Source organism: Amphiura filiformis, chromosome 18 (genome assembly GCF_039555335.1).
Source record: "Amphiura filiformis chromosome 18, Afil_fr2py, whole genome shotgun sequence".
NCBI classification, from domain to species: domain Eukaryota; kingdom Metazoa; phylum Echinodermata; class Ophiuroidea; order Amphilepidida; family Amphiuridae; genus Amphiura; species Amphiura filiformis.
This window is the reverse complement of record NC_092645.1, coordinates 13285648-13303617: the sequence shown is the minus strand read 5'-3', so window position 1 is coordinate 13303617 and position 17970 is coordinate 13285648. Positions and strand designations below refer to the sequence as shown.

The 17970-nt window shown below is 36.9% G+C and overlaps 1 protein-coding gene across 1 annotated transcript; it reads left to right on the top strand.

The window, feature by feature from the left end:
* The first annotated feature begins 1387 nt into the window (after window positions 1-1387).
* On the top strand, window positions 1388-17708 carry LOC140139887 (sodium- and chloride-dependent neutral and basic amino acid transporter B(0+)-like). The gene is made up of 13 exons (XM_072161648.1): window positions 1388-1738; window positions 4213-4372; window positions 5038-5169; window positions 8795-9137; window positions 9735-9867; window positions 10090-10224; window positions 10927-11030; window positions 11655-11779; window positions 12879-12991; window positions 13573-13704; window positions 15311-15526; window positions 16025-16189; window positions 17077-17708. Exons 1-13 carry the CDS (start codon window positions 1676-1678, stop codon window positions 17362-17364), a joined length of 2109 nt encoding a protein of 702 aa, XP_072017749.1. The 5' UTR covers window positions 1388-1675; the 3' UTR covers window positions 17365-17708.
* Window positions 17709-17970: the final 262 nt, after the last annotated feature.

The window sequence follows — 17970 nt, the reverse complement described above, 5'->3', positions numbered from 1 at the left end:
TCGCATATTAAATTTCTGTTTTAATTTAAATAAGTTTAAACTAGCGCGTTTTGGCAATCCATAATACTATAGCTGCAACAATATGATTAAATGTCATAGGTCTACCAAAATAGTGTTTGATAATTAATATACTATTTTTTATCGTTATTGGACCACTTTTTTTTATTGCATTTTAGGCCACGAAGCAATAGATTTCTGAAAACATTTTAAATGACTAAAATAAAAACTTCCAATACCTTGAGAAATGCGCTAAATTTTAAAGCTACGCGCGCGGTCTCATTTTTTTGGGCCTAAAATGAAAAAGATAAGGTTTCAAATCTCTTTTCTTTTTCAAGATTCAAATATGCGTCAAATCCATATTCATCAATACATTATAATATTAATAATACTTTGGAAATTTATAACTCGCAAGTATCCGTCAGAGCAGCTCACTGCGCAACAACATTAATTTAATATGAACACAAAGGAGAACATGATGAACATTATAAATAATGGTCAAGTCAGGTGTCAATAAAATTGAAAAGTAAACAAATGTTAGGGAAATTGATTTGAAATCCGTGGTAAGGTTTCGATTACATTCGCTTGTAATTGTACAGCAAGTTAGAAATATGTTTATGCATGTACATATACCATTAACTCGCCCGCCAAAACCAAACAAACATTAGAATAGTGTCGTAAAATGAGTTCCTTCCATGTAGGAAACAAAACTTTTATTTACAATTTTTATCATTTATATAATCAAAATAAATAATAGTTTTATTCATCAGTTTTTTTATTTAGCGCATTAGAGGCTAGTTAATTACACGATGCGCTCAATATATTGTTATTAGGCCTAATATTATTAATTATTAATCTATTTATTTGTCACTTGGTCATCATGATATTCACTAATATTTGAAGAAAAAAACCTAGACAAATGTTGAAACTTTTGCATTGCCAAAAATCAAGAATAAAGACACCAACAATATGTTCTTTAGATAAAGTTTGGTAATTTGGAAGTAATTTATCAACTTTGCTCTGTATATATAAATTATAAGTCAATTTTGTTATTTATCATCAGGTGATTCTTTAACACAATTTCCAGAAATCAAATTCCCATATATTCACGTCGCACCATTAAAATAATATATGAACAAAGGCCTTCTGGAATCGAGTTAAATTCCAATTATTAACATGACAATAGCGAGACCTCTCGCAATGATCCCCAACCTTCGATCATGCTCAATTAATTCTACCCGTAGGGTATATTATTGGTAAAAGAATGCGGAATCAGCAAAAGGCAAAAATATAATAATAGTGGTTTGTTCGATAATGCGTCACTCCCCATGTATTTTGAATACAATTTATCTTGGTAGAAAAATACACATGTATAATATCTGTGGGTTGCAAAATTCAATAGTCGGCCGTCGTGTTTACTGACCCGGACTAAATTGACCTCTCGCCGCCGCATTCCGTTAATATGTTTGCATGAAAATCACGGAACCACTGTATTCTTATAATTTAACTGACCATGATGGTATTGTGAATGTTTTAAGCGCTCTCTATAACAATACATGACTGATGGCAAAAATGAAAAACTAAACATAAACACTAATGCAATACATAAATATTAGCGATTGTCTAATGCATGTATGACAGTTATTGAATTTTAGTATACGGTAACAGTGGTTCAGTCATGACGGCCTACGCATCGTCTACAGGGGATCTGACAGCAGCGCCTAGTGCCTCAGAATTCAAGGTAAGAGCCCAGGGATTTGTTTTAGAAAATTACGTTTCATGGTTGTTTTGAAATATAATTAATTGTCACATTTTGTTACCAGAGTATTTACGGTAAATTCGAATTTTCATTGCATATTATAACGGTGTAGTACCGTAATATGAAATGCTATCAGCTGAAGATAGCAAAATAGCTTGCATGCCGTATGACGGACTTGACGGGTTTTTTTTTACAATGCAGTATTGTATTAGTATTGTATTGTTTTGTCATGCAGCAATGGCATCGCATAATAACAGCATACCCTTGTGGCCTACAAAGCTCAATAGATGGAATTGAATGGGCAATGACATGCATTATTATATCGTAAATTATATTGGTGACCGTTTTACAATACTCCCATCGAATGTGAGTCAGTATTCAGTACGCCCATTCGATGAGATGAGTACCCTTATTCATGATACACAACGTATTTATCCATTTATCTGTAATTAGACATGTAATTAGGCAAAAATGATTACAACTATCATCTGAAGATAGCAAGCAGTGACTTGGTGTCATTATAGCATATCAAATTCTATTGTTATCGCCTAATTTATTCATGATGATGATGTAACAATCGCGCAGCTCATTTTGAAATACTGTTCCGTTGTGTTATAGGAGATCATTTTGAGCTGTCAGATAGCATTGTTCTGGTATACTACCATGATGGCTATCACAAGCAAATTGGTATACTAAAAGTAATTATGGTAGATTTATTTTTAGCATTTTAGCAAATGCAATTTGCTATTTTGGTAGATCACGAAAGCAGAGTCCTTCACATGCATACGCAAATCATAGCACTATGTATGGTGATTTTACATGTCTAAAAATAGCTTTACATTGATCAATGCAATTCGAATGTATTGATTCTCAAATTCAAAATATCACTTTTATGACTGCAATGATGTTGTTTAATATCATGATATATCAATTTGAGGACATATAACGAAAATCAATTCTTTAAAGCACATGTGAAGATGGCACGATCGCCATATTGAATCGTCTCTGAGTTCAAGGTCAACATTTCCACCTGAGATGATATGCTTCTGAATGAATGTATATTTCATTCATATGGAAATAAACAAACAAATAACGACAATTTTTATACACATGGTGACGTTTGAAAAATATTAATCATGTTAATATTTAAACTGAAGAGCTGACCCGGTCATAGTCACCTTTTCAAAAACAGAAAAGTACAAGAATTCAGGTCTTAACGCTATATACAAAAATGTAGATCTTAACCGATAACCCTTCACCTTATATTTACATGTTATTCCTTTAAAAATAATTTGCCTCAGGCAAAATTGAAAGGCTATTTATTATTGTTTGTTTGCACAATGCTGGCGATTTTCACTGAAAACAAATTTTTGAATGAATGAAAGCTGTTGCACTGTAACCTTTTTGACAACGAAATTTGCACGTACAAGAGTCCGGCTGCGTCGTGTTTTCAAATCGGACGGAAATACATGTATGGAAGGGTTTGTTTGCGCGCAAAAAACTCACAAAACCCAGTGACCCCATTTATCAGACTTTTATGTTATATAGAAAGCATGTTGTCAAGTTTATTAAGACCCGGAACAAAAGCACACAAGAAAAAAATAATTCACAGTCATGATGACAGTACTATAGTTTGCACAAAATCAGTATAGCTATAAAATTGTATGCAACACGAATTCATGTTATGTATACAAAACTTTATTTAAATGGTAATTTATTTGCACCCCAGGTCTGCGGTAAACACATGGTGCTATTGTTGTAAAAGATGATCTTACCACGTTTATAAATATATGGAATTTGTTTGACTTAAATATGTGAGCTGAAATGCATGTTAACTGAAGCAGTTAATGCACTCGGCGCGTGTTTGAAACCGATACCCGATCCGAAAGATGGCCAGCACGGGATTTAAATTAGGTCTGAATATTAACCTTACCCTATACTGGTGATGTGGTGAACTGTAGCTAACTGTGGTCTTCATTGTATTCAAAAAGTTGCTAATGGTGATCATGGTGATACTGATTCGAACCATCATTATTGGTAGATAATTAAAAAAAATAGCTTCATGAAGTTGAGGGCTCTTAAAATTTGGTCTTGCCTCCATTTGGTGCTCATTTTAGCCTTATAAACCTACACAATCTTACAAAAATCCCATAACCATAGATCTATTTATATATACACTTTCATGTCATTATGAACAAAACAAGTTGCATATATCAATTTGTAAGTGCTCTTTAGCAAAGTCATAGTTCTTTGAGTTTACAACCGTAATGATGACAAAACAATCGAAAATAGTAACTTCTTGCACAAGATTTGCAATTTAAAGAGAATTGGACATTGTTCATTAAAATGAAGCTATAGTATATGTGTGTTCTTTCATTTAATGACATAAAATTTGAAAGATCTTATGAAGAACACTTAAATTCTTGATGCTTATTTTAATATAAATTATTATACAGAGTGAAGTCGAGTTACTAGATGCAGACGATGATGGGGACGAGAATAAGGAGAGGGGGAACTGGGGCAGCAAGATGGACTTCGTCCTCTCGTGTCTTGGGTATGCGGTTGGTTTGGGTAACGTCTGGAGATTTCCGTACCTTGCGTACAGAAATGGAGGTGGTAAGTGGTTTGTTTGTCTGTTTGTTTGTCAACATATTTATTGAAAGCTACATGTATACCAGTTTGATCACATAGCAGTCACAGATAGGCCTATGTTTTCCGAAATATTGTTTAATATTTAAATACAAGAGAACAGCTCCATTCCACCTAAAAGTAAGGGATGAAACTTGACCGCCGGTTACCGGCGGCTGAACCGCGGCGTTCCATTGTTTAGAACAATAAAAACCGGTTTCAACCGAACGGAACCGCCCGGAACCAGCGGTCGACCACCGGTTGAGTTTTGACTTCATCCCTTACAGAGCACTAATTTTCATGGTGATACAAGGTAGGCTATATGGCTATAGGCCTACAATAATCATTTTGGCGCAAATTACTTAAAGAGGAAGCCCCACCAGAGCAGTTCTTCTGGGGTGAACCAAATCTGCCTGGTTGTCAAATTTATCAGTGACAAGGTTATCTCTGAATTTGACAGGTGCTAGTTGATGCAATAACATTAAAACATCAATTAGCACCTGTCAAATTCAGAGATAACCTTTTCACTGATTAATTTGATAACCAAGCAGGGTTGGTTCACCCCAGAAGAACAGCTTTGGCGGGACTTTCTCAAAGCATGCACCATATGCATAATAACGATCTTGTATTTTTCACATGTCGTTTTCTTACAGGTGCCTTTCTCGTGCCTTACGTCATTATGTTGGCATTCGCCGGATTGCCTTTGTTTTTACTCGAGGTTGCCTTTGGTCAATACTGCAGCTCAGGGCCTATCACATGCTGGCGATCAGTGCCTATCATGAGAGGTGAATCTTCCTTTGTTTACTGTCAGTCTTTCTGTTTGTCTCCCTCTCTTTGTATATATAGGTTATCGTAATGAGAATAGGGGCCTGAATGTGTGTTTGTGCGTATGAATTTGTGTCCCCGGGATTGGCTTTATATTTTAAATTATTGACCAAATAATGCCAAAATACGACTTTTTAACATTTTTGACTAAAAGAAGTCATATTAAGTCCAAAATTGGACTTATTTTGTCAATAATTCAAAAATAAAGCCAATATCCGAACAGTAAAAACACTATGTATAGATTGCAAAAAACACACAAAAAGCCAAATTTTGCCTTTTACTTTTTTATTTAGTAGGCGTATTTACAAAATTTTGAGGCAAAAAATGTGTGTTTTTCTTTTCTTTGAAATTTTCTCCAAACTGTGTTTTACCCAAAATCTGACTGATTTCCGTTTCAGAAAATATAAATTTCTATGTCTTACACATTGTACATAACTATAGGCCTACGTTAAGTAAGTAATTATTTTTTGAGTAGGGGTGTGTATAGTGTTATGGGGTGGTTTTGGATGGTGAATGGTGAAGACTACGTTAAATAACAACTTGTTGCTTCTGTCAACTGCGTGAATATAGTAGATTCACCAGATCTTGCAATATCATTTGTAAAATGCTCATAATCGATTTGGGATGGGTGCGTCTTTACATGTAGAATGGAAGAACATAATTTTTGTCTAACTAAAGTTACTAAACCCAAATTGGTAATGTTACCAGGACAAAAGAAATCAAGGAGGGGTGAGAGGTGGATCATAAGAAAGAGGGTGAACAATAAGAAAAATGAAGACGAGAATGAAGATGAAAATGAAAATTAAGAACTGAAGAAAAATGCAATGAGATGAGAATGATGACCAAGAAGAACAATAGCTGCCCAAGTGACCCCTGGTTCATCCAAAGTGACCCCTGGTTCATCCAAAGTGACTCCTGGTTCACTCCAAATCTTGGTGAACCAGGTGTTACTTTTTAAGCCAAAGTGGCCCCTGGTTCAAACGCTCTTATTTTCACCCTTGGCCCAAACTGAATTGAACTGTTGTGCACCAGCCTGGGTTTAAGGGATCTGGAATGAGCGTTTTGAGCGTTTCGACAGTATTTTTTGTGGGACATGAGAGCACATCAGGCCTATCGAATTGTATTCTGAATACGAAGAATGTCTTTCCAAAGTATTCTGATATTGGTCTAGAACTTAATCAGTTTCTTGATGGTGAGGAAATTGCAACCAAAATTGTGAAACAAGTTAATTCTCGTTTGAAATTCCTCTACAGACAAGCAAATTTTTTAAATCAAAAATTGAAGAAAATGGTCTGCTCAGCTCTTGTTTTGTGCCTGTTTGATTATTCTATTTCCTCCTGGTATTGTGCCATTTCTAAATATCATTCAATCAGATTGCAGCGAGCTCAGAACAAAGTTATCAGATTTATCCTGGGAAAAGATCACATGTATCATATTAACCAAGCTGACTTTCAGGATTTAGGCATTTCGAATATCAGAACAAGGGCTGAGCAGCTCCGTTTGAACCATGTTTTTAATATTTTTCATGACGTTTGCCCAAGCTATATGAAAGAAAACTTTGTCAAATTATCTCATCTTCATCGTTATAACACTAGGAGTAGCGATTTTAACTTCCAAGTTCCAAAAATCAAAACAGCAGATTCTGCTTCCTTTTTTACAATGCAATCCATGATTGGAACAAACTACCCGAAAATGTAAAATTGTGCAATATAAAATCAAGGTTTAAAAAGATGCTAAAATTATCCTCTTAGACCACATGGTTATATAGTTTTTAATATTGTAATTTAGGTGTTTCATGTTTTAAATAGTTGTAATATATATTATATTTTCATTGTTATTTATAAGGACCCCTTTGGAAATAAGTCTCTGACTTTAAGGGATATCCTTGGCGTATTATCGTGTCAATATTTATGTTTTAATATGTATTTTATAATAACTATGTTCTTGTATTTATGTTCTGTGCAATATGTTATTTGACTCTTACGATGATATGCTTAATAAACTCAAATCAAATCAAATCAAATAATTTTCATTTTTTGAAATTCACGATATAATACAAATTTTACGACAAATTATTAAAATTTTATATTTTTCACATTTTTGATATATAACAGTCAAAATCTAATGATTATATACTTAAAGTGTATGTAGCTGGGAGGAAAAGCCGACGATCAATTGAAAATTTTGACCTTTCATATTGAAGTTACGGATTTAGCTGAAAAGACCGATTTTTTTTTGGTGTTTTGAGAAAAAATCCATATCTTCAATACGAAAGGTCAAAATTTTCAATTGATCGTCGGCTTTCATCCCACCTACATACACTTTAAGTATAAATCATCAGATTTATAAAGTTTACTTCGAGTACTGTTAAATATCAAAAATATCAATTTTTAATCATTTGTCATAAAATGTGTATTACATTGCGAATTTCAAAAAATCATTTGATATCAGAAGGACATTCTTCGTATTCAGAATGCAATTCGATATGTCTGATGTGCTCTAATGTCCCACAATAAATACTGTCCAAACGTTCATACCCCACCCTGCATTATTATTCCTCCTGTCATTATAAAAAAATATTATGCATTATTGTTGTTAATGGGAAATTGCGTAATACTAAATGTCATAATGATCTTGATTTTTAAATTAAAATTTACTTTTCAATTAAATGTACTGATTATTTCATATGCTTTTACGTAATAATAAAAATTACACATGTTAAATGTAGTGAAATAGCATGTAGCATCGCATAATACGATAAAGTTGTTTTAAGGGGTTGGTCAGCTTAGAAGGGGTTTAAGATTTGGGCATAAATTTATGAGCGGACTCAGATTTTGGTTGCCATAGATTTTCAAGCAGAATCGCGGGTCAACATGGTCATAGTCAAGAAGTCGCCCAACTTTTCTCTCATAATACTAGCCATTGGTTTTAGCCGACTGTCGCAAGAGCAAACGGAAAAGTCAGTCAAATTTTTTCACACTGAACCGTTAATTTCTATAGGAAGTCGCCCAACATTAGGTTACCAATAAGGGCCCCCAATAAGTGGTCCCTATTAAGCCCCCAATAGGCATACCTCTAATAAGCACCCCTACCACGATACTACTGAAGGCCCATATGCTCCAGCTAGCTATGTATGGTGCGATAATTCATATAACACTGTGTCGTATTTGATTTATTAACAGTTAAAGGATGACTCCGGCAATCACAACATTATGCCTTATATGATAAAAAATTAATTATCAAGCACGAATCACGTGGTTTTATATGAAACACACTCATATTGACCATAAAAACGAATTAATACAGCCGTCTCTCAACACGTGATATTTAAAATTCCCGGGCGCCGAAATTTTCCAGTGCAATGACGTCCCATCCCAGTAATACAATGAAGGCTGAGCACAAGTAACCATGACGTCATTGTACTAGACAATTTCGGGGCGGGAGTTTTGAATATCGCGTGTTGGGAAGCGTCTGTTTTTATTCGTTTAATGTCAATATTATACATATAAGGCATAATGTTGTGATTGCCGCAGACATCCTTTAAGCTAAATTAACCGTCAAACTTAACTTTCTCCTTACATGCAGGTATTGGATACGGCCAAATTTTTGTCGGTGCCTACGTAGCTATCTACTACAATGTAATCATCACATACACCATATATTATTTCTTCGCCTCATTCGCACGTGTGTTACCGTGGGTCGGTTGTCATCATGACTTCAACACTTTGTACTGCAGTGACCTATATCAAGTATGCGTCGACGCAGGTGGAATAGTGACTTTTAATGGCACATGCGTACAGCTGTCAAGTCTAAGCAACTCGGAACTTGGTGCTTATAACATTACTAAAAACTTTGGTGGATATAACACAACCGGGTATTCAGACCCACTCGAAAAAGATAGGGTATCAGCGAGTGAAGAATACTGGAAGTAAGTCAACCCTTATTGAAAAATACAAACTTTCCTTAAATCTTCCCGCATCCGGTTAAGAAATTATGGAATAAAATCTTTTGATAAACCATCAAAAACCCTGTGAGAAACAATTAATCTGCCTGTTCTCTATTGACAAGGGCAGTCTTCAATGAACGGCTCTTTTCAGAGCCACTAAACCTTTTAAATTAGAAGATAGGCGAGGTTTTCTTGTTCTCTGTTGATAAGGGGCAGTCTTCAATGAACAGCAGTCTTCAATGAACACCAAATCTTTCACATTAGCAGATAGGCGAGGTCTGCTTGTTCTCGGTTGGCAAGGGGCAGTCTTCAGTGAACGGCTCTTTTCAGAGCCATCAGTAGGCAAGGGGCGTCCTACATGTCTCACTCTTAGTACTTTGTCCTGAAGAAGTCAGAGCTACTCCTGACGAAACATTGACAGTTTCCAAACGACGGCGAACCCGTTAAACAAACCCAATAATTGTAATGAACTCCCGTCATAAAATCATATCAAAAAAATTAATAATAATTCATTTCTTTAAAGTGTGTTTACGTCTGATGTATTAATATTTTATTTTTCCCTTCTTTACCCATTTACAGGTATTCTGTTTTACACGAATCACCCAATATGAATGAACAAAATGGTGTGGTGTGGGGATTGGCTCTAAGTTTATTAGCTGCCTGGATACTCATCTTCTTTTGTTTGATCAAAGGAATAAAATCATCAGGCAAGGTGAGTCTTCATCTCTAATTTGTTGTGGTTATTCTGTCTGCTGTAGTACAGCATATTCTGGCAACTTTTGCGGGTTTTTTTTCTTTCTCGTATTCATTGTTTCACTACATTTCCCAACATTGTGATGAACTATTCTATTTTTAAGTACTAATTATAACCTGATATTTTCCTGCCAAATTTGGCAAAGTTTTATTTTTTAAATCTTTGTTTACTTATTTTCAGGTGGTGTATTTCACCGCAACATTTCCTTATCTAGTTCTCGTTATTTTACTGATTCGTGGTTTAACACTTCCGGGTTATGAAAAAGGAATCAAATTCTTCGTCACCCCGGATTTTAAGCAGATTGGCAACGCGCAGGTAAGAACACATTTCAACTCCCTTAATAGTCAAGGGACTGAGCTTGATATTTTTTGCACGGTTGTGTAAAATATCGCCCGTCCGCCCGTCCGAAACGGGCTACTTTGTTATCGGATGTGCTATCGTCCAAACCAGCTCGTCCGAGGCCACAATTAACCTTTTTTTTTTAACCCTTTTAGCATTAAAATTGCACATTTTCGCGCGCTACACGCGTATGTCCCGGTAAAGTTATTTTGTAGCGGGTCAGTTGAACAATTTTGCACTCCACCTAGAAACTGTGCCCGGTACATCACTGATAACTACAGTATATAGCGCCAGAGTACATGTACCAATACATGATAAAAAGTAGAGGTTACCAAAGTTTGATAATAAAAGATGGACAGGTTACTTTTAGAGACAGGCCTAACAGATTGTTTTAGTTTTAGAAGCAACCTGTCCTGCAGAATAGTTGCTTTATTGTGATTTTTTTACAATTTTTAATTAATTATAAGGAGCAATGAAAAACAAAAGAGTGGGAAATTTATAGTACGTCTAATCTTCTGTTGAGATCCCAAAATTTGAAAATGCACAATAATGATGTCTACCAACACTTAATGAACTAATTCTATAATAATGAACTAATTCTATAATATTGTTTATATAATAACTGTTATTTGTTTGACTGAGTGATTCATTGTTTGATATGTTACATTTTCCCAATAGGTCTGGTTGGATGCTGCCGTTCAGATTTTCTACTCATTAAGTGCTGCTAGTGGTGGTCTAGTGACTTTGTCTTCTTATAACAAATTCAAAAATGATTGTTATTTGTCAGTAATAATAATATTATTTTAAGTGTCCAAAATTGAAAGCGCATCAAAAATGAATTTCTATCTTGCCTTCGCCTGTGATCAATATGTCCCTTCTCACTTGTGAGGGCACGGTGCAGTGGCGCAGTTGTAAAGATTTAAACTCGTAATCGCGTGGTAGCTGGAGGCGTAGGTTCGAATCCCTGCAACGCAAACGTGTTGGGCACGGGTGCAAGGGTAGCACAGCCTGCACAGGCTCTGTGCTAGGACACTGATGATAAGATATCCCAACAATGCTCTCCACTCGCTCTATTCAATGGGCGAACGGAGCTATATAATAATAGTTCTAGGGTATGGCCCTTTCCAGGGGGCGCTTTACCTCACTTGCTTCACCTCACCCAGTTGTAATGGAGAACTGTAAGTGGATAATTACACAATTATAAGTACTGAGCTGCGCTACGTATGCGAAAGGATACACGCCTATAAATACTTGCTAAAAAGACACATGGTTGAATCATATTTAGGGTCTATAATTTCTTCTTTTTTGTAATTTTTGTAAAAAAAACCCCAAAATAAACCAAAAAACAAAACAAAAAATATTGTACCCGGGAATTGGTGAGAGCTTACCATTATTATTCATTGCAGTGATTCCCTCTTCGTGGCTGTGGCCAACTGTTGTACTAGTGTGTTTGCTGGGTTTGTCATCTTTTCAATCATTGGATTCATGGCACATGAATTAGGGAAAGAAGTGGATGAAGTCGTCGACGCTGGTAAGAGAAAGAAAATATACCAAATATGTAGCGCAAGAAAAGATATATGTGTAATAACTGATTTTTGTCATTTGATATTTGAAAGGTGTCAAGTCTGCGAGTAGCATAAGCTAGTAGATTCTTCCAGGAGATTTTTTTTTCGGTTTTGGAGTGTCCCTGGACCTAGAGCTAAATTCATGGTTGAAGTATACCATGTGTCGAAAGTCCGTTCCGCCTATATTCCGATTCCCCTGGAGCATAGCATCAATATGGAAGTACCCCCTCTGTTTATTTGCCTTTGGGCTACTAGCTGCAATGAACCCTAAGGTTCATTGCAGCGAAAAAAATATGGTGGCCGTTGTTCTAGAATTTCAGAGCTAATTTTGTATGTTTTGGCAGATTTAAAGGTCTGCAGACCTTGATTTTCAATGGAATAACCGAGGTTTGCAGACATTCGGTGGTTATCGACCATAAAAAGACAACAACTTCAAATAAATTGCTAAGTGACATTTATATTAATCCAAAACAATAACCAGTAACAAATTAATATCAAATTAATTTTGTAAGTTTAATTTAAAGCATGTTAAAATGGTTTTCCTATGGGGGAGGAACAGACTTATGACGTATACTAATAAAATGTTTGTGTTTTTAATATGCAAAGTGATAATTTGTGTTCATGCCATACTCTAATAATGATTTTAAAATGCATTGAATTTGTATCCATTTTGAAAATATCAAAATATCATGAATACAAATTATCACATGCATATTAAAAACACATTTATGTAGGTCAACCATGAATGATCCTAGCATTTAGTTCTAAGTCCAGGGACACTCCAAAACCGGAAAAAAGTAGTTAAGACTGCAGCAATTTTACTTGAGCTATTGGGTGTTTTGATCAAATTCTGTTGCTGAGGCCCAGTAATATGTCACATTCCTCTTTAAAAATAATAAACTCGACTGCTCGAGGCATTTGACACTTTCAGTCTTTCTGAATGCTAATATCTGAGTATTGAAATTGTACACATCGGAATAAATTTATTTTGAATCATGATATAAATGTAGCTCCCGTTCTGTCATTTTTCTTCTTCTGATTTCCTACATTGCTGTCTTTTTCCAGGTTTTGGGTTGGCTTTCATAGCGTACCCGGCAGCTGTGGCACGTATGCCTGTTCCAACTATTTGGTCTTTATTGTTTTTCTTCATGCTTCTGACATTGGGTCTCGATAGCCAGGTAAGAAGGTGTATTTTCTTAAATTGTATTTCCGATTCCAGTACTAAAGTCTACCCTGTTTTGCCAAATGAAACATAGCCTAATCCTAATCCTTTAGTCATGTTAGTTGGTCTTATCTGGCAATTGGCAGGCTGTCACCAGAAAAAGATTCGGAGCGGGGGTGATCTCTGAATCAGATCAATCTACCAAACACCAATCCATTAGAGATGTGTGTACTGAGCGCGCCTTCACAGGAGCGACTCAGTTCTTAGCCAACTACTTATTTATTATGACTTCAACCAAAATAATATATATTGAAATACAATTTCCAATATCCCCAGCAACACAGATTAACATTTCTATGACGCATTGTAATTTGCCGACGAACGCATTATTTTGCCGACAATACCAAAACATTTTGCGGACATATCTAGGTATTGTGGGGTGTCTCACCCCATACCTTTTAGCCCTATACCCACCTTTTAATGCACTTTTAGAAAGAATATATAATTAATTCTAAAAGCTTCTATAAAGCTTCTATTGGCTATGAATATTCATAAGTTTAAGCTATGAATATTCATAATGTTTTCTTATCTCTTCAGTTTACAATCATGGAGAACGTAGTGACGGCAATAGTAGACGAGTTTCCCGATCAACTGCGCAAACGCAAAGTATGGGTCATGTTGACCGCATCTGTTATTGGCTACATACTCGGATTGACGTGCGTTACGACGGTAAGTCTGAAGTGGCGGCGCGGCGCCAAGAACAAAACCATACCGAAAATTACACTAATTTGGGGAAACATGTCTTTGGCAAATATTCCAATTTTGGTATCATATGATAGATCACATTTTTTCTAATTAATATCCTGAAATCTGAGGTTCAAAATCGTAAATTAAAAAACCGTCGATTTCTAGTAAGCACATTATTGATTTATTCCCACGCAGAGTGCCGGTGAGGCCATCAACTATCACTTCAACGAAATCGGGGTATGCAGGAAAATTATGTAAAGGTTACTAAAAGCTTACTGCTGTATAATCACATTTTGGCATTAGTCCTGCTATGTGCACGCTTTTATGCAAGGGAACTTACCGGAACTATATATATAAACCTGTGTATACACTCAGCAATCTGGGAAATGCTCAAATTGTAATTAATTAAATCATGTCAACCATAAAACTCACTTTTTGGTTAGATATTATCACAGACGTTGCGGCCAAACCTTTTGGCCTTCAGCTGGTGGATGATTTTGGGTCATCCGAGGTTGCTGGATGACCAGAACCCAACCATAGGACAGATTAACTTTAACAACAATCAGTTAGCAATCCATTTTACCAGCAACGCCATTGTTGTTCGATGGGTTCTCCCGTATCGCCGGTTATTTTCAACTTGTACATGATGGGATTTGAACAGTTTGCCTTGTCGTCTTACTCCGGTTCGCCACCTTCCAAATGGTGCCGTTATGTCAATGATACCTGGATCAGAACTCGACAACCTTTTCGTGCATATCAACCAAGTAGACGTCGACGACAAAATTAAATTCTCCCAAGAAGGTCTGACAGACAATAAACGTCCCTTTTTGGATTGCTTGGTTACTATACTGTAAACCAAGATCGCACTCTCTCCATATCCATATTTTGCAAACCAACACACGTCACTGATCAATATTTGCAGTTCAGCTCTAATCATCCATTCCAGAAACTTGGTGTGCACGGTGAACACGCTTTACCACAGGGTTGATACAAAGGAGCACCAGCATCTGCGCCTCGCCTTGAAAACGTGTGGTTACAAAGACTGGGCAATTGGCAAAGACCTCAATCGTGGCAAGAAAGACACTAAACCAGCTATCAAAGGCAACTGAACACGCCTTCTGGTGCCAAGACTTATGTCACCATTCCCTATCACGGGGATGTTTCAGAGAAACTTAAGAAAATCTACCGTGATCACGGCAACACTTTCAGCCAACTAATACCTGCGGCAGTCGCTAGAGCACCCAAAGAACAAGCAACCTATATGGCCGCATAAGTGGGTGTAGTTTACGGTTTCCAGTGCGCTAAGGACCAGGAGTGCAAAGAACTTTACATTGGCGAAACCGACCAACCTCTGCAAATGTCCCAACATAGACGAGCCAGCTCAAGTGACAACGATTCAGCGGCCTTGAGGCCAGTGTTCACAGTTTTTGCATTAACGACGTTGTCATTTTGGACCGTGAACCCTGTTGGTTTGACATAGAATGCCGACGTTACCATGTTTATCACTTTACAAAACTTAAGGCAAATCCATAATAGTCCTGTTCTTAAAACGTTGTTTCATAATGTATTTTTCTAATTTCTTTCTTAGACTGGTCCGTACTGGGTAGCGTTATTGGATAGCTACGGGGCTGGTTTCCCGTATCTTGTGTATGCGCTCATGGAAACCGTAGCCATCGCATGGTTATACGGCGTTAAGAGATTTGTCAATGATGTACGAGTGATGATTGGGGATAAGTACGTGAATCACCCCACCTTTTTCTGGTGGCCCATATGTTGGTGCGCCCTTACACCTGCCCTTATGACCGTGAGTATATAATGCCACTCATCTCAGCTCACTGAGAAAATAAATAAATAAATAATAAATAAATAAATAAATGTCACTTATACAGTGTGTTTCACATACATATCAAAGCTCTTTACATTTATTCCACTGTCGTTTGAACATGAAGAATATGTCAGCTGTCATACAATGCCCAAAGCATGCTCATACCTTTGGGCGGTGCTCAATCATGCCAATGGACAATATTCCTAACAGCTCCCATTTCACCCCTGGGTAGAGAGAGGCAAGTGAGGTAAAGCGCCTTGCCCAAGTGCACAACACAATGGCACCACCGCGGCGATTGTGAGGTAGAGCCCGTGCCGTTGCGTCAACGTGCCCCTGTAACTACTCAAGTTTATAAGGGACTGTTGCTAGGAACTTATTCAATAAAAATATTAATGTACATTCTTTTTAATTTGACACTTCATTTATGAAAATTGACTAAGAAGTGACGGAGATATTTTTATTTGTATTTTGCAACAGTTTGTCCTGATGTTTAACTTCATTAATTGGTCCGAGCCAGAATACAACGGCCCATTCCCGCCATGGGCCCGTGGTATTGGTTGGATGGTCACCCTATCAGGAATTATATGGATACCGCTTAACGCTATATGGGAAGTTTACAGTGCACCCGGAAATATCATTGATGTAAGTAAAATAGCTGAATATTCATAAGAGTTTTAAATGCAGTCGACAAATTTGTGTTAGCAGGATCTGGAATGGGAACTGATCGTCATTTATGTGTCTTTTTTGGATCCTGCTCCCTTGTTCGCCCATTATGCATCCAGGTTCTGGAAACCTACTTTGCGCTAAAACAATGACATATTGTGAGGGCATTGTTTTGTATCGTAGTATGCAAGCATCCGAGTGTATTTTCAGTGTGTTGGGTTGGGAGAGTTAGGTATGGTTTTTGTATATAGTGTGTGCACATGGGAGGGAGTGGAGGGTGGGACGGGTGGGGAAAATATATCAGTAATGATGTGCCCTTTGGCGTGATGGGGCACATATTGTGGCAAGCTTAAACTCGAGTGACTGTAACATCAGTCCATTACTCGGGGTCCATTAACTTGGACATTTCGATGGATTACAGCACGAAGGCCATATTATCTGTAATAGCTGCCAGGTGTCAATGTTTTTAGATGTGTATAATATCGAAATTGTCAAATGTTTACAGGACAGCTTTTGCAGATTATGGCCTTCTTGTACCAATCCCTTGATTTTTGTTAGCAATATCAAACGATGTAGTAATGATGTAGGTTGAGGCGTGTATGCCGAAAAGCCTGGTTTCTCGATCTACCGATAAACTAGGTTTATTGACGAAAACCTTTCTTCTGGAATCGATAAACCTGGTTTATCAAATTCGATAAGCTATTTTTTTCTGGATACAAAAGCCAACGTTTATCAGGAAACCAGTTTTATGAACAGAAAACCTGGTATATCGCGGAAAAAAGGGTTTTGCTCTTTCATTATGCAAAAAATATGCATGCCATAAACGCCCTTTTAACAACAGGTATTTTCTTTGATTGCTTTTTCAGAGACTTCGTGTCGCAGCAAATCCCAGTGAACTCTGGGGACCAGCCTTACAAAGATTCCGGAATGAGGCCGCTGAAGTTCACAAACTCAATGGAACTACAATGGGAGGTCGTGTCCTTTTACCGTCCACGAAAAATCAGCCTGCTTCCAGGCCTCCGAATGGTTTCAATGTGCCAGAGAAATCTGTGAAATATAATCCCAGGCCTTCGAATGGATTTAATGTGCCACAGAATAATCCATATCCGGACAATGGACGGACTAATCCTGGGTTTGATAGTCCTATGGCTTAGTATGTTTTGTGCCTAGATTGGGCCCATACTAGATGTTTTAATCGTCCACATGAACGAATTGCAGCTACTTGCACTTGCGCAGTACTTTGTGCGCATAAATAATGGTGCCTGTTACACTGGTTAACGACAACTTTGTACACCATCCAAAAGGTGAGAGGAGGTGGAAGCGTGGAAGAAGAGAGTAGCAGCTGCGGGAGAAAAGGAGCAAAGACATTTTGTAATATTTTTCAAATCGACAATGAGCCACAGCCTCAACAGAAGCTAATAGTGTTCTTTTTAAGTTGTTTCGTCCCAACTCTTGTCTGGCTATGATAGCTACAACTTAATTTACCTAATGTGATAGTGAGCGGACAAGGATTATGCAACGTTTTTTATAAACAACATTTTAGTACATGACCTAATAATAATAGTAACTTATTGTAGATTTTAATACAGTATTACTTCTGACCACGAAACGTATGAAATGTTGCGCAATAGGTATATTAAAATGTTGGTATTTTGGGGCTACTCAGTATTCCAGTTGAAATCTATACACCTACTAGGGAAGACATGACCACTTAATCTTCAACACAGGTATAGTGAATTTCAAATGGGGTATACTAGAAT